This window comes from Lissotriton vulgaris, chromosome 7 (genome assembly GCF_964263255.1).
Source record: "Lissotriton vulgaris chromosome 7, aLisVul1.2, whole genome shotgun sequence".
Lineage (NCBI taxonomy): Eukaryota > Metazoa > Chordata > Amphibia > Caudata > Salamandridae > Lissotriton > Lissotriton vulgaris.
The window spans coordinates 311,304,331-311,326,553 of record NC_141695.1 but is presented as its reverse complement, the minus strand read 5'-3'; the positions used below and the strand labels follow the sequence as shown (position 1 = coordinate 311,326,553).

Below are 22,223 nucleotides of genomic sequence, written 5' to 3'. Positions count from 1 at the left end.
AAAGCAAGGTCCATGTAGGCGGGACTCGACAAAAACATCCATGGCTAGCTGAGCAATTCACAACATGCAAGTCCCGACCAGAGGATGGCAACAGAATAGTAAGACCACAGGAAGCTGACCCAACTACCCATCTCCAATGGCGCCACCACCCATCCCCCAGCATACCAACACGGGCCTAAGAAAGAAGGGAAAATCAAAAAAAGCAAAAATGGAACCATAGAAAGAAAAAACTCAACTAATAATTAAACCCCCCACCCTACACACATGCAGAGGCTATGGCTGACCCCCCCCTAGCAGAGTGTCTGTCGCCCCGTAAACCCGAAATATAGGAAGAAAGGAGAAAAGAGGAAGAAGAGAAAGCGAAAGTGAAAGTAAGAGTAAAGAACTAATTCCAATGACATAGGGAGTAAGAACAGGAACCCCGTCCCTGAACGTCCCTAAGAAAGATCCGGGAGGAGGGTCAATTAAACATGCGCGCAAGCTCCGCCAGTCCAATAATCAATCCCCACCCCAATAACAACATCAATAAAGCTGCAGCAAGCAATACAGTGGGGAGTGAATCAATACGTAATAAGCAATAAAGCAAGCCAAGTTCAGGGTCCACCCTACCTCCACACACCCGCCCGGGAATTAAACAAAGAAAGTCCCTCATCCCTGGCCAGTTCTGGGGCTCAGTCTCTCACCCCCTCCGCTCGCTAGTCCGGTGCAGTGCAGGAGAACAAAGGAAGACCGCTCGAGGGAGGGGGGAGGCGCACGGTCGAAGGAAGAATGGCGTCCGATCACAGGAAAAGAGCCCACCGCAGTCCCAGTCCGCTCTGACACAGTCCAGCCGTACCAGTCGCAAAGCAGTACAAAGCAAATCCAAGGCAAGCATGCCGGTGGTGAAGCAGGAGAACAAAACACTGGTAGCCCAGGCCATGATCTCTCACACTGCTGCACACGGTTCTGCGTGGAGCAAGGGAGATACACTGTGTCATTGTTGGTAACAGTGAGAGGCAACAGACCATTATCGGCTCCCGCGATGGCTACAATATCTTCCACTGCAACCTCACGAAACAATGTTGCGGCTTCAGGCTGTAACAACTCCCGTCCGGAGTCTTGTCGAAGACAATGCCCCTGCTCCAGGCTGGATTCTCGGGAGCAGGCATCGAGTCGTGCCCCCAGCGCGTTACCGATGTCCCACATCTCCATTTGCACCTCACCCAGGGCTGCAACGACGTCGGCAAGGGTGAATGTGGGCTGCAAAGACCCCATGTTCGCAGACTCGTGGGGAGGTGCTGCTACGATCCCTTTCACGCCGGAGAGCTCGCTGCTGTGACGGGGGGCTGTGTAGACTGCGTTGCAGCAGGCAGCCATCTGCTGCGCCATCGTAAATTCTGTCCAGCCCAGTGCAAGGAGAGGCAGGGGGGGAAGCAGCGGGACGCGGTCAGGCGGTTGCCGATCACCCAGCGGTCAGCAAAGGGCCGCCCTTCTCAGAGGATAATCCGGGGGCCGACAATTGCTCGGGGGGGTCCGCAGATCAGGGCTGGGGCAGCCGTCGTCAGCCAGAGGGACCCGGAGCAAGGAGCAATAAAATGGCGGCCAAGAACAAAGGTCCCACTGGCGAGGCGCCCAAGCCGACCAGCACCATGGAGCCCGGAAAGTGTGCTGCGGTCCCCGTCGGCAGGCAGTACGCTGGTCGCAATCACCCAAGGAAGCTCCGTCCAGCCGTTTCACCCACCGTCACAAAGCTGCTGCAGGAGGGGGCGCGAGGGCAGCAGGGCGCCGCGGAAGAAGCTGGGTCTCGGGCCAGGGCACGTCCGTCCACAGCATCCGAACCCGGGCGGGTGGAGAGGCCGGCGAAGCACCGGCAGCAGCAGCTCCGTCTCCCGCACCTTTTAGCACCAAAACTGGGTAGCCGGGCAAGCAGGATCGTGGTGCGGGATTCCGGGGCCGGCGGAGCCGAAGGCTGCGCGTCCGTTCAGGTCGCCATCTTGGCTCCTCCCCCCCTATCCACCTTTTTTATCACCAAAGTGGCAGATATTTACTCATCCTTTGCCGGGGATGTAGGGACAAGATCCACGGTCAGCAGCAAGGAAATACCTGCGACAGACCATGACCAACTTTCTTCATTTGCTCCCACCACACAAGATCAAATTAGCAGACTTATTTCCACTACCAAGTCTGGCTCTCCCTTGGATCCCTGTCCTCCTTCAGTGATGGCTAATCTAAGTGAGGTGATTTCTCGCCCACTTATGGAAATCTGTAACATCGCCTTTCAAACTGGCTACTATCCTGCCCCGTGGAAGAAGGCAGTAATTAAGCATCTTTTAAAAAAAAACGTCCTTGGATCCCACTGCTGTGGCCAGTTACAGACCCATTGCTTGTCTCCCCTTTCCTGCCAAAATATGCAAAGCACTGATGAATAAACAACTCTCAGAGTTCGTCGATACTCACCAACTTCTAGACGAATCGCAGTTTGGCTTTAGGAAAGGACATGGAACCGAGACTGCTCTAATAAAAGCCTCAGATGAGATTAGAGCCATCATGGACCAGGGAGGTGCAGCCATCCTGATTCTTTTGGACCTGTCCGCAGCATTTGACACGGTCGACCATGCCATTTTGGTCGACCGTGTCACAGCTCTGGGGATAAACGGCACGGCCAGAGACCTCATTTCATCTTTTCTGGCCGACCGTACCCAGACAGTTAAGTTGGGTAATTTCTATTCTCCCGTCTCTGCACAACCTTGTGGAGTTCCACAGGGCTCCTCGCTAAGTCCCACGCTATTTAACATCTACGTAGCGGACTTAGCGAGGGTAATAAAGGCCCACGGGGTGCGACTAACATCTTATGCAGACGATACCCAACTGGTGCTGGCAATCCATAAGGATGGCACAGCGGTGGCAGCCAATTTCCAGGAGGCTATGCTTGCTGTTAGTACATGGATGTCCTCCAACTGCCTGAGGCTCAACTCGGACAAAACCGAGGTTATGACCTTTGGCAATCTCTCCCCAGAATGGTCCTCCATTTGGGGCCTAACCAGTTGGGCCTTCCACCTGTCCCAGTGGAAAAGGCGAGGAACCTGGGAGTTATCTTTGACAGCAAGTTAACATTCAACCTTCATGTCAACAAGGTTGTGTCATCTGCCTTTTTTATTCTAAAAAAAAAAAATCAAGAAATTGCTGCCTTACCTCCCTATTTCAGCTGGGAAGACCCTAGTAACCACCTTGGTGTTTTCCAAAATAGATTATGGAAATGCCCTATTTCTCAATTCCCAGAAACGTGTGCTATCTAAACTACAGTCTATACAGAACGCGGCTGCTAGAATTCTCTTAGACATTCCCCACCGCCAGCCTACTACTCTCGCCATTCGCCAGCTTCATTGGCTTAGAGTAGAGAGCCGAATTAAATTCAAGACCCTCTGCATTGCCTATAAGGCAGTGCATGGCGCCGGACCCAAGTTTCTGACTGAGGCTTTTCAGCTGTACAACCCTAAAAGGTCGCTGAGATCCGCTAACACTTGCCTCCTACCGGTACCCCGCACAAGAACGGCAATTTGGGGAGACAGACGCTTTCTAGTTGCTGCGCCAAAACTCTGGAATCTTTTGCCACCTACTATCAAAAACGCCCCTAACTTGATGAGTTTCCGCAGGCTTTTAAAGACATGGCTGTTCAATCAGTAAATTCTGTTGTTTTGGTCCCGCTAGCCCTCACATGCGCCGAGACACCTTCGGGTATTTGCGCAGTAAAAATTCCAAAATAATAATAATAATAATAATAATAACAACAACAAAGACAGTTGTTTTGGAGATTATATATATATATATATATATATATATATATATAAATATATTGTCCTTGTTTCCTGCAGAGACGAGTTTGGAGCTAATATATATATATTTTCACTTATCTACTTACATTTTTGTTGTAAAGGCATGAGCGGTAACAGCATATTTGTGGTAAAGACATGCATGGTAAAGGCAATGTGCGGTAAAGGCATGGAGTGTTAAGGTACTGCCGTGGTAAATGATGCGCTGTAAAGGCGGTTTCACTTTAAGTTGTAGTTGAAAGAGTGATGATGTCTAAAGCTCTGCTCAAAAACCCTTGTCAGTACTTTTAAATGTCAGCGCACCGAATATCTGGGCTGTGTAGTCGTAAATTAACCTCATGACTCTGCCATCCTTTATCAAACATGCCCTAACCCTCATCTAACGCAAGCAAATTCCTGCTTTCTTCCTTTGACTTTTTTTCCTTCTCTTTTTTCTCCCTTTCTACTTTTTTCTGCTATGCTTGTTTTTCCCTGGTTTGCTATAGGCAAATGTCTGATGAGGAAAAATAAGTGCTGGTCCTCAACAAACATTGGCAAAGCCAACAAGTCTTGCCAATGCAAGAGCTATTGGCGTTGCTAATATGGTTTAGCCATGCTGCACACCAGCGTGGGTGCAGTTCACTATGGCTAAAAGTTAGTGTGGCAAAGGACACTGGCGTGGAGTGTTGTAAAATAAAGTAGAGTGGAGTGTTATGCAGCGGCGTAGAGTTGTGTAAAGTAGAGTTGAGTAGTATGGTGTAGAGTGAAGTGGCGTACAGTGGAGTGGAGCAGTGCCATAGAATAGAGTGGAGTAAAGTGGCATGCAGTGGAATAGAGGGAGTTCAGTGGAAAACTATTGTAAAATGGCATAGAGAGGAGTTGAGGGTCACATCGTGGCGTATTGTAGAGTAGAATGGCCTAGAGTGAAGGGGCGTGAAGTGCAGTGGTGTAGAGTAGATTGGCTTAGAATGCATTGGTTTTGAGTAAAGTGTTATTGAGAGCATTGACTTAGCGTGCAGTGGTGAAGGGTAGAGTGATGTAGAGTAGAATGCAGTGGCATAGAAAAGACTGATTCATAGTAGAGTGAAGTGGCGTAGAGTGGAGTGGTTCAGGGTAGAGTGAAGAGGTGTATAGTGGTGTGGTGCAGAATAGATTAGAGTGGAGTCCAGTGATGAGTAGTGGTATAGAGTGCAGTAGAATGACGTGGAGTTGAGTGCTGCAGAGTAGACTGCAGTTGTGTATAGTACAGTGGCAGAGTAGAGTGGTGCAGAGCAGAGCAGTGCAGAGTAGAGTGGCAGAGAGTACAGTGATGGAGTGTAGAATAGAGTGGCATAGAGTGCAGTGACCTAGAGCGCAATGGTTTAGAGTGGTATAGCCTGCAGTGGTCTAGCATGCAGTGATGCAAAGTGCAGTGGAGCCGAGTAGAGTGGTATTGAGTTCAGTGGCTGAGAGTGCAGTCTTGCAGTGTAGAGTGGCGTACAGTGGCGCAGAGTAGAGTGGTGTATACTAGAGAGGCGTAGAATGGTGCAGAGTTGAGTGGCGTCGAGTGGCGTACAATTGAGTGGTGTACAAAAGCAGAGTGGTGTAGTGTTGCAGAGTAGAGCTTGTGAAGTGCAGTGGTGCAGAGTAGTTGGCATAAAGTGCATTGGTTTTGAGTTAAAAGGTGTTGTTTTCATTGGTGTACAGTGGTTTAGAGCAGTGCTGAGCAGAGAGGCACAATGCAGAGTACAGTGATGTAGAGTGGCACAGAGTGGAGTGGTGGTACGTTGAATTAGTTGTGTAGAATAGATTGTTTCAAAGTAGAGTGATGTGGCGTAGAGTGGAGTAGTGCAGGGTAGAGTGCAGGAGTATAGAGTAGAGGCGTAGAGCAGATTGGCGTAAAGAGGAGTGGCGTAGAGCAGAGTAGCACAGAATAGGGGCGTAGAGTGCAGCTTTAAAGAGTCGAGTGGCATACAGTGGAGCAGAGTGGAGTGGAGTGGAGTGGCTAAGACTGGACTGGTGTATGGTGCAGTGGCAAAGAACACAGTGGTGCATAGTAGAGTGAGGAGGGTAGAGTGCACTGACATAGAGAAGAGTGGTGCAAAGGAGAGTACAGAGGCACACATTGAAGTAGCATGGTGTGTTGCACCAGATGCCAGCAGTGCTTAAGCCAGCCCTGGTGGTAGGCTGTTTCAGTGAAACATGTTCACCTGTTGCATTGTTGATAACATATGCATCCACCAAAAAGTATAAAAACTATGCTTTAACATAGGAAGGATGTTTGAGGCTGTAGTATAAATAATGTAGTGGGTTTCCAGGCTCCTGTCTGTAGTTTTCTGGAAAGCAGTAATCAGTGTTGTCCCAGTTTGTATGGCACAGTGCTACTGCACCTGTTGCCCATACTGAGGCTATTGCTCATTAAGTGTAGTTGTGTAGGCTAACCTTTTGGCTTGCCGATGTGTGGTATTAGTAAAAGGGTTTGGTATGTGGACTCACTGACTGGAGAATGTCGGACAATCTTTCTGTTTACAGAGGGTCACATTAATAAAAAATTCAACAGTGCTTTGAAAGAAGAACCTAAACATGAATATTTGTTTAGGGCATGCACCTACACCCTGCAGGCCTGTTGTAGGAGTTATGTTACAGCCTTGTAAAATGGAGCATAGGAGTGGCACAAGTTGGCTGCATGGAGAGAGTAATCTGCATTCCTCATGCTTTCCTATAAACGCTCTCACTTTGAAGTCACTGAAAGAAAAATAAACCCCAAGCTCATCCAGAAGACGGAGCCATACATTTGACCCTTGTGTTTAAATGTACAGCAAATGTGACAAGATAAGAACAAGATTTCAAGGCCAGTTTAGACAAGGTGCGATCTCGGAAGGATATAGTAAACAAAGGTTTGGGCAAGAGAAAGAACGAACTCAAGCAGGACATCCTAAAACATATATGGACAGAAAATAAAAAGCAAAGAAATGTGAGTTACAAACCACAAAGCCAATAGTAAGCAATGGGCAGAATGCATTCTCGGGGAAGCTTTCTCAATGTCCCAAAGATGTCTTCAGCAAACAAAAAAGCTGTGCTGTTTAGGAGGATTCGACCTAAAAATGAGTGTCAGTGAGCCCCAATGGCTTGAATTAAGCATTGAATGTAGTTAATACAGGTATTAGTACTACAATTATAATGAAGGTTGTGGGGAGTCTAGGTACTTACTGTTACCTCTGACACTACCCACAGAAAGCCGAAGTGGTTTGAATAATTACTACATGTTATTCATTCCAGAATGGCAGTCAGGTATTGATGGTATTACTTAGCACCTCTTGTATGGTGAAGGAGATGGAGTAAGCTATTAAATAATAATTACCTCTCATACAGCTTAATTGGGAAGGTTATTACACAAGGTTAATACACAGTAATTACCTCTGGTATGGCGGAGGGGGTGCATCGTAGGTGCCAGAGGCCTCCAGTGCTTCTTCATACGAGGGCAGTCCGGGTGCATCAGGTTCCAACCCTGGCAGTACAGTCAGTGGTACACCTTCTGCAGTGGGCGGCACAACTCCAACGAGGCTGACGGGCGCTCTATAAGCAACAGAACACGAAAAAGGAATAATGAAAGCCAAACGTACACCACTCTCCATGGCCATGCAGTGCTTATGGGCAACAGTATGGTCATTGTTAAAATATTACCAATGTACTGAGAACAGGTTGCCACCTTTGTTAACAATTTGCTTTTATCACTGGAGGCAATGTCTACAGGCAGGGTCCATGCAAGATCATGGGAGGTCACGTGAGTCATTTCGAAATGCCATGAAATCAAATCACTAAATCCACCATATCTCCATGGAATTTGGAGTATTACTGGCTTCAACGCTAAGACCAACAATACTATGCCAACTGAAAGCTATCATCACCACAGAAGGAAGTGAGGCATGCAGAAGGGGTTGCACGGTGAAGCACACACAGTAAATGTAAATGTAGGTGTACTTATATAGCGCAACCTGTCACCCAAAGGGCATCCTGGCGCTTGCTTAGGGAACCCGTCCTGGTATTCCCCTGTGAGAGGCCCCGGCAGGGTATCCACAAGGTGAAAGCCAGGCATCCCGCCGCGAGGAGCCGTTGTGGAGATTAAGCAAGCTATTGCCCAGAGTCGCAGAGCGTGAACCCGTGAGTCGAGAAGGCACCGGAGCGAGAATTATCGAGACCGTGGAATTTTTTTAGCCAAAGACCCGCCGAGGCGGAGAATTGAACCCTGGTCCAGGGCCGATCTCAGCTTCCGGGTCTGCCGCCTCTAACCCCTGAGCCACACTTCTCCACAGTATCCATGCTTGTATTTACAGCCACACTATGTGAAGTAGTGTGGCTCACTGGTTAGAGGCGGCAGACCCGAGAGCAGAGGACGGCCCGGGACCAGGGTTCAATTCCCGGCGCGGCAGGTTTCTGGACCAGGGTCAGCGGACTCGATAATTCTCTCGCCTCGGTGCCCACTCTGATCAGCGATCACACTCGGCAACTCTGGGCATTAGCTTGCCTCATCTTCACCAACGGCCCCACCAGACCGCCGGGGATGCCTGGTCTCACCCTGGAGATACCCAATAAGGGACCATCTCTCAGGGAAGCCAGGAAGGGTTTCGCAGCGGTCGAAGCGCCTTGGGACCCTACGGGTAAGTAGTGCGCTATATAAATGCCTATACATTTACATACATATTCATCGATAGAGGCATATTGCTTCATTACTTTTAGCGTAAGTACTGTATACGTTCAGATACTTTGTGGGCTCTTACACCATGATCAATAGTGCGTATGTCTACACAATGGTCACAAGAATGTAAGTTTCCATTCCAGATGGGCCAAGCCAGCCTGGTGAGCCTAGTATCATTACTTTGGGGTAACCAAGCAACAATAAAGATGTAACATTTTGCTGATATACGGATGAAAGATCCTTCCATTTTTGGGGTACGGATGTGTGTTTTAGAAAGGCGAGTGAGAGGGAGAAAGTAGGCCTGGAAAAGTGTGGGGTGCACTAAGGCCGTAATGAGACTAGCAGAACTAGGAGTGTGGGCCACAGTATTGAAAGAGCATGGCAGCAACATGCAAGGATAAGGTAAGGGTTTGAATGCATCCGCAAAGCGGTTGGTTGTTACAACTGAAATAACAGGGGGGCCTGTAAGTAAGGATTGTGATGTATCAGAGCTGTGGGCGCCAGTCCTAAAATTAGTACAGGGTGAGGGCAGTCATGCAGTATTATTGCACTGCTCTGGAGCACAGTCGTGAAATAAATAATGGATGGAGATGAATGCAAAATTCGTCCATTTGCAGATATTTGAACACAGTTCGAGAGACACACCGTTTCTCTTCCTGTTACCTGATTGTGTTGTCTTTCAAGCCCCCAGCCTTCCATAACCCATGAATACCTGCAGGCAATCTGGAAACATTTGAAGCAAGGTGGTTCTGACAGTGGTTTGTACTTCAGTTTTTCAATGTCAACGCTGATGTGTGCTGCTGTATTTATTGCATGTCGGAAGTTGTAACGCCTTTTGAGTTGGAATCATTAGATTACGAAAGTAACACCCACTCGGAATTCCCTTCCCACTATGGGCACGGAATGCTATTAGGGCGATCACCAGTTCCACACTCCCTGCCTTCGGAGTCAACTTTTAATCAATCTTTAACATTAAATATTTACAGGTGCTGTCCGCATAGCTCGAAACCAATTTTAGATTCTTTGAGCGAAAGAAAAAACACAATTTTATTTTAGTTTCACAAGCAGCTCAAATAGCTTTTGTCAACTGAGCACCAACATCAGTGTCCGATACTTGTCCTCCCGTCTGAATGTTGTACAGTGCTGAGAGGTAGATAGACCCTGAAACTGCAAAAAACAAGTTTTCATCTACATCAATCTGGAAGCCTCCAGAATTGCCCTTGTTGCCATAATTGGAGAGAGGGGTTTTCCAACTCCTTAAGAATGCATTTGCATTTTTTCGTGAATAGTAAGGTGTTTGTTTTCACCACTGGAGAAAAGCTATAAAGTGCCATGTTGTTCTTTAGAGCATTGTCTGCATGACGACAGAACCCTGGGCACCACATTCCATGGAAGAGGCTGCTTCCTGGTCCAAGCGATCATTCAAGGAAGGTAAGCAAACAAACAATCCACAGACCGCAAGAACCAGCTGCTGTGCTGGTTCCTCCACTGCTTCATCTACCGTACTGCCAAGCTGAAGACATCTTATGAACTTTAAAGGGTTTCTATTGTTCCGCTGTGACGTCAGAGTTTGAAAAAAGCCACATGAACCCTTGGGGAAGTCTCCTGCCCAAAGACAGTCCATATAACAATTACTCTTTGGAAACATGCAGCGTAAAGCTAGCTTACAACCCAGACAAAGGCGTGGCTTAGTAAATGGCCTTTGGGCCCCCAGTACCGCTCAGCCCTGGAAAGGAAAGTGCAGGATTGCACTGGACGTGTTCCTAAACCCCAACCACCCTGCAGTGGTGAGATATCCCTATTAATCAACCGGATCTGTAGGACAGACTGGGGTATGGCAGAAGGGGACGTGCCGCTGAGGGAGTGTTACACGGGCCACACCAGGGCTGAATGCTGTACACACAGACTCTCACTCACTATCATTCACAAGCACTAACATTTTGCCTTACAGGGAAAAAGGTAAGATACTGCAGCCACTAGCACACAGCCCTGATGGTACCAACAGAGCGACACAATTGCATTATCTTTCTACACTTCAAACCTTTTTTTTGTCAAAAAGAGGGAGGAGAGGTGATCGTTTGATCAATGGACACTAAGTACCACTCAGGTTGGTGGAAGGTCCAGTCACAGCGTGTGCCCGTATCTGAGAATACAACAAAAAGGAGTTGCCGGACTGTTCCTATGTGTGACTAAGGGAAAATCTAACTGGCGTGACCAAAGGTGTAAGAGTAACACCCTGGGGCATCCATTTTGTTGGATGGATTTGCCTCACACACCCAGAAGGGTGTCATGCTTCATCATCGGCGGTTGCTCCTCGTCGGGGAGGCGGTGCAATCCCCGACGGGCTCACCTCAAAGAGGGGCTCTTTGGCGGAGATCTTTTTTCCAACAGCCTTATGGTGAGGTGTGGGTGTGTGGGCAGGATGGTGTGTGGTAGTGGAAAGGGATGTTAAAATGTAGCTAAGGGTACCGGAATTAACTTTATTCTGGGGGTCCCCTGGCTTCAATTAAAAACAGGGGGCTAGCTCACTAGGTGTCAACGAGTAAGGTCAGGTGACCCTAGATGGGGCTAGGGGTGAAGATGGTCGACATGTTTCTCGCAATGGGTAAAAGTTACCCGCGATTCATCAGGACCTATAAAAAGGTGACCAACAACATGCTGGTGTCATGTGTGAAGTGGTGTGTGTAATACCTCTGTGGGGTTTGTCCTATGCCTAAACATAGGGAAGAGATAAACAACAAGGGTTAAAAACAGTTTGCAATATGCAGACAGGTCACGTCATGGAAAGGAACTGTGAATAGTGTGGCATGCTGTTGGTGTACATGTGCTCAAAGCACCAGTCATAGCATGCCTTAAAGGTTGTATGTGCATATTGAGTAAGGTGGGGCACACACAACAATCACTGAGCTGGGGAGGTGGATTGTTGTGGGGTTGTGGAGGTAAAAAGGTTAAAAATTATATTAAAATAAAATATACAACAGCTATCCAGGCTCCAGTGTGCACCTGGGTTCATACCTTGTGCAGGCATTGTCAAGATGTAGAGTGAGGGACACCATTGGTAAAATCAGGTGGTAAAGTGAACACTAACTCACACACAATAGTTCTAAAGTAACCACAGGTTTGACAGGCGCATATCACCAACTCACCTCTAAGTTAAGAACTAACAGCCACCAGAGGGGTCGGCGGGATTAGACATCAAGGATGAGTTCCTGGGTCAAAACTAAGGCAGAGGATAAACAGACCGCCAACCGGTTATCAGCAGGTAGGTAGGTAGGTAATGTCTAAAACAACAAGGGACTCCTATCCTTAACTCCATGGTAGGTCGCTACAGCACTCCCCTCCAATCTCTTGTGTCCTGGCTTCTTGACCTACCCTTCTCCGCCGAGCTCGAGTAGATATGTGAGCTCGGCGGTCAGGGTATTTAAACCGGCAACAACAAATCGGCATGAATCGCGCGTCTCCGCCTTTTAGGCGTGTCACGTGACTTCAGTCGATCTCGGAGCGGCCATCTTGGACTAGTGTTATGGCAATACCAGGGATGCTTGGTTATTTAAAATGCGTTCCGTGGAACTACGAACAAGTGCCTCGAATATCTGATAATCAGATGCTTTTGGTCTCAGCGAATTCTGGTTTGACCCATTTCAAAAACCGCAACAAATCGGCATGAATCGCGCGCCTCCGCCTATTAGGCGTGTCACGTGACTTCAGTCAGTCGCGGAGCGGCCATCTTGGACTAGTGTTTTGGCAATTCCCGGGATGCTTGGTTATTTAAAAAGCGCTCCTTGAGTATCTTATAATCAGATGATTTAGTCTCATCGAATTCTGGTTTGACCCATTTTAAAACCGCTGCAGCGGTATTTGCAGTGGGACATTAGCCATCTATTTAGCGCGATATCGACTAGTATGGCGGCGGCCAAGTTTGACTGGTGCAACTGTGTCTAAAGCCATGAGTATAATCAAAGCTAAGCATGATTTAAATGACCTGGTGTACAGTCATGTGTAAGCAATGTAGTCGCTTTAGTGGTTAGGCGCTAATGGCTCATATGCTGTCCTGAGTAAAGAAAGGGGCGGGCTGCATCGCCTGTTACATGTATGACTAGAAAACAGCGACCCATGTACATTTGTCATAGGGGTTGCACATTGTTGCGGAGTGGCTGAATGACTGGTGATTAGTGTGGCAGTGGTACCACAATGGTAAGTGCACCACGTGGAGTGTGTGTGTAGTTCACTAAGGGATGTGTTACCAGCGGGGGGAGGTTTTTATTATAGATTCAGTATATAGCCTCATGGTTGTTAGAAGGCTGCATAGAAATGGTGGCAACAGTATCTTAATTAGGAATGGATGGCTCAGAGAGAGTGCCACGGGATGTCTTCATTGAGACCTTGTTTATCAGAAGATAAACGATGGACCCATCTCTGTTCTTTCTGAAAGAGAGCATTTTTCGGGCAGTTGGGGCTGGACTCAAGTACTACCCACTTCACAGAATCTTTGTCATGGCCGTGGTCTACATAATGTTTACACATTTTTGTGTGAGTCTTCTTGCAGCGAAAGTTGCTGCGATGTTCAATAATTCGGGTTTTGATGGGACGGGTTGTCATCCCGATATATTGTAAGCCACAAGGGCACGTGAGAAGGTATATACAGTGTGAGGTGTTACAGTTGGTGTGGTGCCTGATCTCCCATGTGAAGGTCTCAGAGAGCTGTATTGTTTTAACTGTCATGGTGTATCGGCAGACTCCACACATGCCACAGGGATAGTGGCCCGTGACCGGAGGTAGATGCCACAGTGTTTGTTGGGTTTCCTTTCTGGCTTTCTTAGGTCGGGTACTGATTAGGATATCCTTTAAATTCTGTGACCTCTTGAAGGCGAACCTGGGTTCTTCCAGGGTCATGTCACCTGTGTTCAATATTCCCCAGTGGTGTCTGATCGTGTTCCTGATCTGGTTAGATAGGGGGGTAAATGTGGTCACACACGTGATGGGTTGGTTCTCTGCGGGAACTCTTTCCTGGCGCTCTAGTAGTGCCTCACGGTTGTTATTCCTTGCCCGTTTCTTGGCTTTCAGGACCTCGCTTCTCGGATATCCCCTGTCGAGAAGGTTCCTAGACAGGATCGTGGATTCCTTTTTGTAATCATGTACATCGCTGCAATTGCGTCTTATCCGCAAAAATTGCCCAAAAGGCAAGTTGGTGCGTAAGGCCTTTGGATGGTGGCTTTTGTAGTGTAAAAGACTGTTGCGGTCGGTGGGTTTACGATACATGGTCGTGCTTATTGACCCCTCGTCTAGTCTTATCGTTAGATCCAGAAAGGGGATCTCCTTGGGTGAGGAGGTCATGGTGAAGTTTAGATGGGGGTTTAGTGTATTGATCCACTCTAGGAAAGCTTCATGTGAGGTTGTGGGGCCTTTCCACAGGATCAGGATGTCATCAATGAAGCGTTTCCACATTTTGATGTTGTCACGGAAAGGATTGGCCTCATGATGTATGTGAGAGCTTTCAAACTTAGCCATATACAGACAAGCTACCGAAGGAGCAAATGTACTGCCCATAGAGGTGCCTTGGGTCTGATGGTAGTATTTGCCCTTAAATTCAAAGTAGTTTTCTGTCAGCGCTAGGGTGGCACATTCCATGATGAAAGTCTGTGGAGTATTGGAGTTCCACCTTTCCAGGCCTAGTCTCTCCTCAATTACCTCTAGAGTGGCCCTCTGAGGAATGTTCGTGTAGAGGGCCTCAACATCTAGGGTAATCAAGAGATCAATCTCCTCAGCGTTCTGGATGGTGTCCAGAATGCGTAATACATCCGTGGTGTCCTGGATGTAAGATGGGATGCTTTTCACCAGGGGTTGCAGGAAGGGATCACAAAATTGTGAGAGGGGCTCCAAGACGGAGTCTATCCCTGAAACAATTGGTCTCCCTGGTACCGGTCTGGTTGCTTTGTGGATCTTGGGCAAGATGTAAAAGTAAGGGACCCTTGGGTCCTTTTTGATCAAGAAGTCTGCCTCTTTCCTCGTGATCCATTGGTCACACTCGGCACTTGTAACCAGGCTCGTGATGGTAGTTTGCAAGCGCTGGGTTGGATCGTTAGTGATGGGGGTGTAATATTTACGGTTACCCAGTTGTCTGTTGCATTCTGACTCATAGTCCTTTGTATTCATTAGAATCGAACATGTCGACCATCTTCACCCCTAGCCCCATCTAGGGTCACCTGACCTTACTCGTTGACACCTAGTGAGCTAGCCCCCTGTTTTTAATTGCAGCCAGGGGACCCCCAGAATAAAGTTAATTCCGGTACCCTTAGCTACATTTTAACATCCCTTTCCACTACCACACACCATCCTGCCCACACACCCACACCTCACCATAAGGCTGTTGAAAAAAGATCTCCGCCAAAGAGCCCCTCTTTGAGGTGAGCCCGTCGGGGATTGCACCGCCTCCCCGACGAGCAGCAACCGCCGATGATGAAGCATGACACCCTTCTGGGTGTGTGAGGCAAATCCATCCAACAAAATGGATGTCCCAGGGTGTTACTCTTACACCTTTGGTCACGCCAGTTAGATTTTCCCTTAGTCACACATAGGAACAGTCCGGCAACTCCTTTTTGTTGTATACACTTCAAACCTGCCATACACACCAGCATCACGCCAAGACAATGACACATGCTGAGAAACACTGCATTATAACACTGCAACAAGATGCTAGAGGTGCATGCACTTCCTGCGATATCTGGATGAGTGCAGATTGTGCCAGGCCGTGACTCTAAGATCAGAGTAAGCTCAGGTTGCTATGGACTGTGAAAGGCCTCCACAATGCGCATCAACTCCTTGCGCGGCATGTTAAAGCGCTACTTTTACAATTAAGAAAAGGAGGCAGAAATGGTCTGCTCAATCGTACACACCCACCGCATGGGCAGAGGAATCCTGCTCTAGTTGCTTTGAGTTCCAGAGCAGTTAGGTCCACTTGAATCAGTGGATCAAACCTTAAAAGGCCATCGAAGGTGACATTTGATGTATATTACCTCATGTTATGCTATGTTAAAACGGATTTTTTATAGCGCACGGCTACTCCGAGGAGTGTCTGGGCGCTTTGACAAAACCAGAGAAAGAAAATCGTGGGCAGATGCGAGGGCGAGCAGGAAATTTACTGGGTAAAAAGCCATGTCTTCAGCTCCTTCCTAAAAGCCAGTAGGTTGCTGATTTTCCTTAGAGAGACGACTAAAAATGGGCAGAGAGGGAGAAGAGGTACATGATAGACTAAATAAAACCCATTTGTGACACAGGGAAGAGGTACATCATAGATTAAATAAAACCCCTTAGTGACACACTGATGAAAGATCCTTTTAACCATTACTAATAAGATGATGTTATTCAATTTCCCCACACGGAGGACACGGAGTCCTGGGTAAAGTGAAGGGAAAGGAGGGTGCTTTCCAAATCTTCATCCAGTTGTTAGCAGAACGTGCCTCATGGCATTTTCTTCCTGAAGAAAATCGGACCAACAGTGGGAACAGTTGCACGGTGGAATTAAGGTAGGAGCTGTACCAAGTTTCCAGCCAAGAGATCAAATCGACTAGTGTCTCTGTTTCCATCTTTTTTCTCCGCCAGGGATCAGTGCTAAACTGAATAACGTGCTCCATGACAGATGCAAAGGCCCTATGTATCTCATGAACGCCGTTCTGGCTACAGCTGGCATGCCACTGGTGGAGGGTTGCTGATCTCTACAGGGATATTATAATACCCCCTCAAACCATGCAAGTAAGATCATTAGGATTCTGCTCTAGGCCCTGGGGGGCTGACAGCACCGGTATGTGACAGAGGCTCAGGGAACAGACTGAAAGAAATGATAATAAAAAGGTTAATGACAAAGGGATTCCCAGTCCCCAAAACGACCACAGGAAAAAACAGACCCTGCTACTGCTAAAGCTGCTTTCCTCTAAAAGAGGAGATATAAAGGTGGCAATGTGGCTCTGTGTTTCCCTGGCGCAAGAATACCAATCTCAAAAAGTGACAGTCTATGATGCATCACACAGTTGACTAGGTACCATTTTATCCTTATTTAAAGCTTCCAGGCCTGGTGCAAGATGAGCCGCGCTGCACATTGGTCACACTCCAGAGGAAGGACTGAGAAGATTTCTTGTTGCATTAGCTTCTCATACAATAGGGAAACAGTCCGTAAAAATAAAAAAACTTGGATTTTGTCAACCGGCAAAGATTTTTCTCATTCTCAATCAGTCTTACAATGCCAGATCCAACTTTTGTCCAGGAGATTTCCTTTGCATGCGCAGAAGAACAATTCTTTAGAACTCTGTCACACTACAGAGTTTCAAAATATAAAATAGGGCATGGCCTGCTTTCCCCCACCACCCCTTTTTCATCAAGAATGATAAGGAGGTTCACAATACAGCTGGTGGTAGCTACTACTCACCTACACAGAGATCTTCACACTAACCCATATGTAGACTGGCTTGTAGCAATATCTTTTGGCTCCCTAGCCAGCAGATGCCGATCAGCTAAAAGTACTTCTCCTACAGTTTGACCTCGGAGGACGATAGGCTGATCACGGTGGGTGAGACCATATTGGCTATAAAAACCCTCAAGAAAGGGAAGGCACCTGGCTTGGACAAGCTACCAGGAGACATGTATGGGGCGGAACCGGAAATATGGGGTCCCTTACTTACTTCAGTCTTTAATGCCATCATCGGAGGAGGTGAGATTCCGGGGTCATGGAAAGGTGCCAAAATCATCCCAATATACAAGAAAGACGATAAGGGGTCCCTGGGAAATTATAGGCCAATTAGCCTCATAGATGTCTCCCAGAAAATCTTTGGCAAAGTTGTCCTGGCCAGAATTCATCTATGGATCGAGGAACATAACATCCTTTCCGATCTCCAGGCAGGCTTCAGGATGTCCACGAGTACAACTGATCAGGTGTTCAGATTTCTGATGCTAGTCTCAAAAGAAGTTACCATCGCTAGAGGCCACCTGTATGTTGTGTTCGTGGACTTTAAGACTGCTTTCGATTCCATTGATCGATCCATCCTGTGGTCTGTTCTGAGAGATATGGGCCTACCCTCATATTTAGTTGACATCTTGATCCGTCTGCATTTTAATACCTTTGCCAGAGTTAGATGGAACAGTGATGGTGGCCTAACAGGAAAGATCCCGATCCAAAAAGGTGTCAGACAAGGGTGTGTCTTAAACCCCACCCTGTTTTCACTCTTTAATAATGGGATTATAGGTGATCTCTTCAACTGTGGTTGTGATCCTCCTAAAATGGCGGGTAGACACATTCCTAATGGCTAGAACCCCAAGGGGAATTCAGAATCTACGAAGTAGTTTCAAAAGGGCTTGTCGAGCTCAGGGAATGACGATTAATTGTAAGAAAAACAAGTATATGGTGTTTAACCCATTTAAACAGGATAAGGGGAAATTAATGTTGGATTCCCAAGTCCTAGAGCGTGTTAAGGTGTTCGATTATCTTGAGTATCAGTGAGAAACTAGCATGGTCCTATCAAATTGAAAAGAGTACCATTTGCCTCCAACATATAGATAGCGTGATTGGCAAGAGATCCAGAACATCCCCGTTTAGACCCTTTTCTCCGCTACTTGAATTGCACAGGGCCAAGAGCCTGGGAGCGGCACTATATGGAGTGGAACTGAATTTATCAGAGCCATTCTGAATCTGCAAAAAAATACTCCCTTGTTTCCATTGAGATTGGACCTGGGACTCAGATCGATTGGCCTCTTTGATATCCTTAGAGCCCTGATTTTTTGGATCAGCATCTAGGATAGTAATACACAAGTTCCCATAAAGGAAGCCTTCATAGAGCCGATTGATCTTCACAAACAATCAGGGCGTATAAAATGGCTAAATTTGATCAGGGACTGGCTACTCAGAATAAATCTGGCTTCCCTATGGGAGGATCCTGGCTCGATCAAAAGAAGTATGGTTCTTACATTAAAACAAAGGTACTGGGAATTTCAAGATCGATCTAGTCTTGAGTGCAATGTACATGGCTCCTTGACATCCAGCTTTTTTAAATGTGAAGGCTTTTTACGATTTTGAGGTATGTCTGGATGATATCGAGCCGCCCCAATCTAGAGTATTGTTTCTCCAATTTAGATATGGGACTTTGCCCCTTAATAGTTGGAGATCAAGTTAGAGAAACACTGGCTTAACTTCATTATGTCCTGCGTGCCTTTCGGCACCTGAGTCCAATACACATTTTCTTTTTCATTGTCATGCACATGATGACCATAGGAGACAATGGATTGTACCAGTTTGTAGGCTACTGTCTCGTAGTAGGCCAGCCGAAGCATTTAGAATATTTTCATCTGACACTACAAGGTGTTTGGCTTTTGCTTTTTCCAGATATTTGTTATTTGCTTGGTGGAGGAGATCCAAGATAATCAAATCTGCTCTGGGGAGTAGATTATGATCTCGATATGGTTTATAGAAGTCTGTATTGACGCTGATGTATTGTAACTGTTTTTTGAATCTGACTATGCCCACATAAGAACACACTGACCTTTGAATTATGACTGTTATCTGATTTGTTTATAATTAAGTATGCTGCTAAAGGGTCTTGGGATCAAATGTTTAACTAGTATTTTTAAATTGTTGTTTTATGAGAAGTTTTTATTATTTTAAACTGTATTCCTTTTTGCAATGATCAAGTGATTGATCGAATAAATATTCTTCTAGTTCTTCTACATCAGTCGGTCTTCTACATTAACACCTTAGCTGCTTCGCAAATATCCCTCCCTAGTGCTGCGCTGTCCATTGGAACTAGTGCTGAATGGACGTCCAATGGTCGTGCGCAGCACTGGGGAGGTAGCGCTCGTGACGACCGTTGGCTGTCAGCAGCGCTTAAGAGGTTAACTGAGAAACATCCTGTACAATTCCTGACTCACCTTCTTGTAGGCATCGCTCAACAAATCGCAAACCGAGGTGTTCTCAGTGGAAAATCGTATTCATTCAGAACAGAACTTAGATTCATCTTTTCTCAACAATCACAATGTGAGTGCAGCATTTTCAAAATTCTGCTCTCACAGTTCTGTTTTAGATGAGGCCTAACCATAAACATATAGGACAGATTCAGAGGCCACCTTTTCTGAGAGTCAATAATTAGTAATGATTTTCTAGTCAACCTGTGCTTGGATGAAGTCAAGTCACAACTCTGGGCCCTTAGTTACCAATTGTATCATTCTAATAACAATCTAATCAAATGTATTTAAAAATAAATTTCATACATTCTTTATCATGGCCTTTTAAATATAGAATACCTATAACTACCCATTCCGGGGGTATCTTTTTCAGTTTTATGAAAGACATGTTTGATTAAGAACAGGATTCGCTTTTGTTAATCCTAGTTATTATTATCATCATTATTGTTAATCACAAAAGCCCCCACCCCCTCGTCCTCAGGAAGGCATATAGACAGCTCCATTGCCAAACGTGTCAATTCAACAGTAGTAACTGACCTAGTAAGGTAATTTGCAAGATTGCTCCTGTATCAAAGGTTCAAGCTCACGTACAACAGAGATTGTGGCAAGAGTCAACCTCACCCTGGACAAAGCTTACCCTATTGAGGCCATGTTTGTGTGCATTTGGACCACAGATGGACCAGCTTAAGGAAGGAAATAGTTTGTCCTCATGCCATATTCGAATGTGGAGCTTTGTGTGTTTTTGGGCCTTGATTGTGCAGTAATCGGTCATCTTAAATATTGAGAACATACAGCTCAGCAATGTGTGTGTGTGTAATATTTTGCTTTCTACTCATAACAGTGATGGACGCGCGATCACAACTTAGATAGGCTCATGGTTTACTTGATTGGCGATTCTCTTCCACTAACATTGTTTTAGGAACTGAGACAATCAAGTTGGTGCTAGGACCTGGATTAAAGTGAATCTCCAGTGGTGGGGAGGGTGTGGACTGCAGAATAAATATGCAGACCGCATGCAGCACAAGTTTAGTACAGGAGCATTAAAACATATAGCGAAGTCAAAACCCTGGAAGGATAGTTTGGGCTCCGATTGCTTTTTCTTCAAATTCTTTACAAAGCAATCTCTTGACGCAACTTCTTTTTCTTGCTCTAAGAAAAGTGAGTCACGTAAAGGCTGGATCAAAAGACAAAAACATACAGAATGGAATGTAAGAGGGGAGAACTGGAAGGGCGCGGTCAGCTTTTTCTCAAACACGATCAACCTGTAGGCTTATATATTTACGTCTTAAATGAAAATGATAAAACACTGTATAGCAATTAGTTGATCCCAAATGTGGGATATATGATGTAGCATAACCATACCATACAGGCAGGGCTGTTGAGTAGGGCAGCTTTATAATATCAAACAGTACTAGTGTAGTTTGAGTTCCTTGGGTACGAAAAAAGGGGGTGTGGGCAACTTTCACTGATCTAAAGTAACAAAAACACCTTTGCCTTGCACCACAGGCTCTTGGTATGAGATCACATGGTCAAAATGTACCATATCAAACTTAACCAAATAAATATCTTCTTGAGTTTTTACTTGCGCCTCTTCATCAGAGGAATTCCCAGCTGGTCTGCACTCTTCTCTCAGTTGCCATATTTAAAGCAAAGCATGTCACCCAAGAGATTCAATCAGACTGACATTACAGCGCTCTTATCCATCAATGCTAACCAGTCATCTTAGGAAAGCTACTCCACCTTTAAACGGTAAGACGCATGCTGCTCTAGAGGCTCCTACCTGCTGCGTCGGCGCTCCTTGGCTCTGTACTTCATGCAATACATCGCCACCACAGCTATCATGATTAGCCCCAGGATGGCTCCGGTCAGCCCCGCGACTAGCGCCGCCACATCAATGTTCCTCACACTGGCTGCAAGAAACACAGAGCAAAATGTAACAGAAGTGATACGCTGGGAGGCTCAACACAGCTGACTATACCTCCCCCTATTTTGACTTACTTCAGTATTTATTATATATTATCTATATATGAAGAGAGAGATGACAGAGACAGTTATGATAATTTAATATGAATATAAACCAAGAATAAAAACACTTGGAATCTGCAGAAGGAGTGTGGACAATAGAGGATCCCACATCTCACATGGAAAAAGAAACCATTAAGGTTGGATGTCCAGTCCTGTGACTGCTATAGTTCCCAGAATCTGTGTCCTAGTATGAAAATATATTGTGTGAGGAGGCCAACGTCCATGTAGTGGAGTAGTCTTCTTTCTTTTAAATCTTTATTCGCCCAAGAAAAGGCCATAAAAGTACACACATCACTAATCATCCATGAGTACATAACCATATTAAAATCGTGATAAAACCTTAAAAACAACCAGAGTACAATACATTATAGTACAGAAATGTCCACCGATGTACAGCGCCCCATACACCAATTGCACATCATCAGTAAATACACAGCAATATCAAAACAGTAATAAAACCTTAATAACCAATACTTTTCCTGGAATGTATAGCGCCCCATATGTGAAGTGCAATCCTGACGCAATCTGGAGGGTTAATACTGCAAATATGAGTTTTAAAGCATCTAAATAGTCCCTGAAATCCTCCCAAGGAAAAGTGATTTTAAATACCATTCCCTCAAACCCTCGAAAAAGCAGCAGAATAAAATTGAGTGCTGTGTGCTTCGGACTGACACGCCATCACAAGCACAGGGTATAATGGCAGGTGGATGCTTTTTCATTTCAGGGAAGGGGAAAATGTGGTGAGCTACTCCCAATTGTAATCTGGTTAACACAAAGCGATGCAGGGGTTGTGT

General features: G+C 46.1%; 2 protein-coding genes across 2 annotated transcripts in view; one reads left to right on the top strand and one right to left on the bottom strand.

Annotated features, from left to right (window-relative positions):
- NOSIP (nitric oxide synthase interacting protein) overlaps positions 1-22,223 on the top strand; it is a 415,999-nt gene that overhangs the window by 33,877 nt on the left and 359,899 nt on the right. The gene's annotated exons all lie outside the window — the stretch shown is intronic.
- PRRG2 (proline rich and Gla domain 2) overlaps positions 1-22,223 on the bottom strand; it is a 231,254-nt gene that overhangs the window by 37,678 nt on the left and 171,353 nt on the right. The window contains exons 6-7 of the mRNA XM_086930125.1: positions 21,185-21,314; positions 7,185-7,343 (exon numbers count right to left, since the gene is read on the bottom strand). Of these exons, the coding sequence (XP_086786251.1) occupies positions 7,185-7,343; positions 21,185-21,314 (289 nt within the window). The remainder of the gene's footprint in view (positions 1-7,184; positions 7,344-21,184; positions 21,315-22,223) is intronic.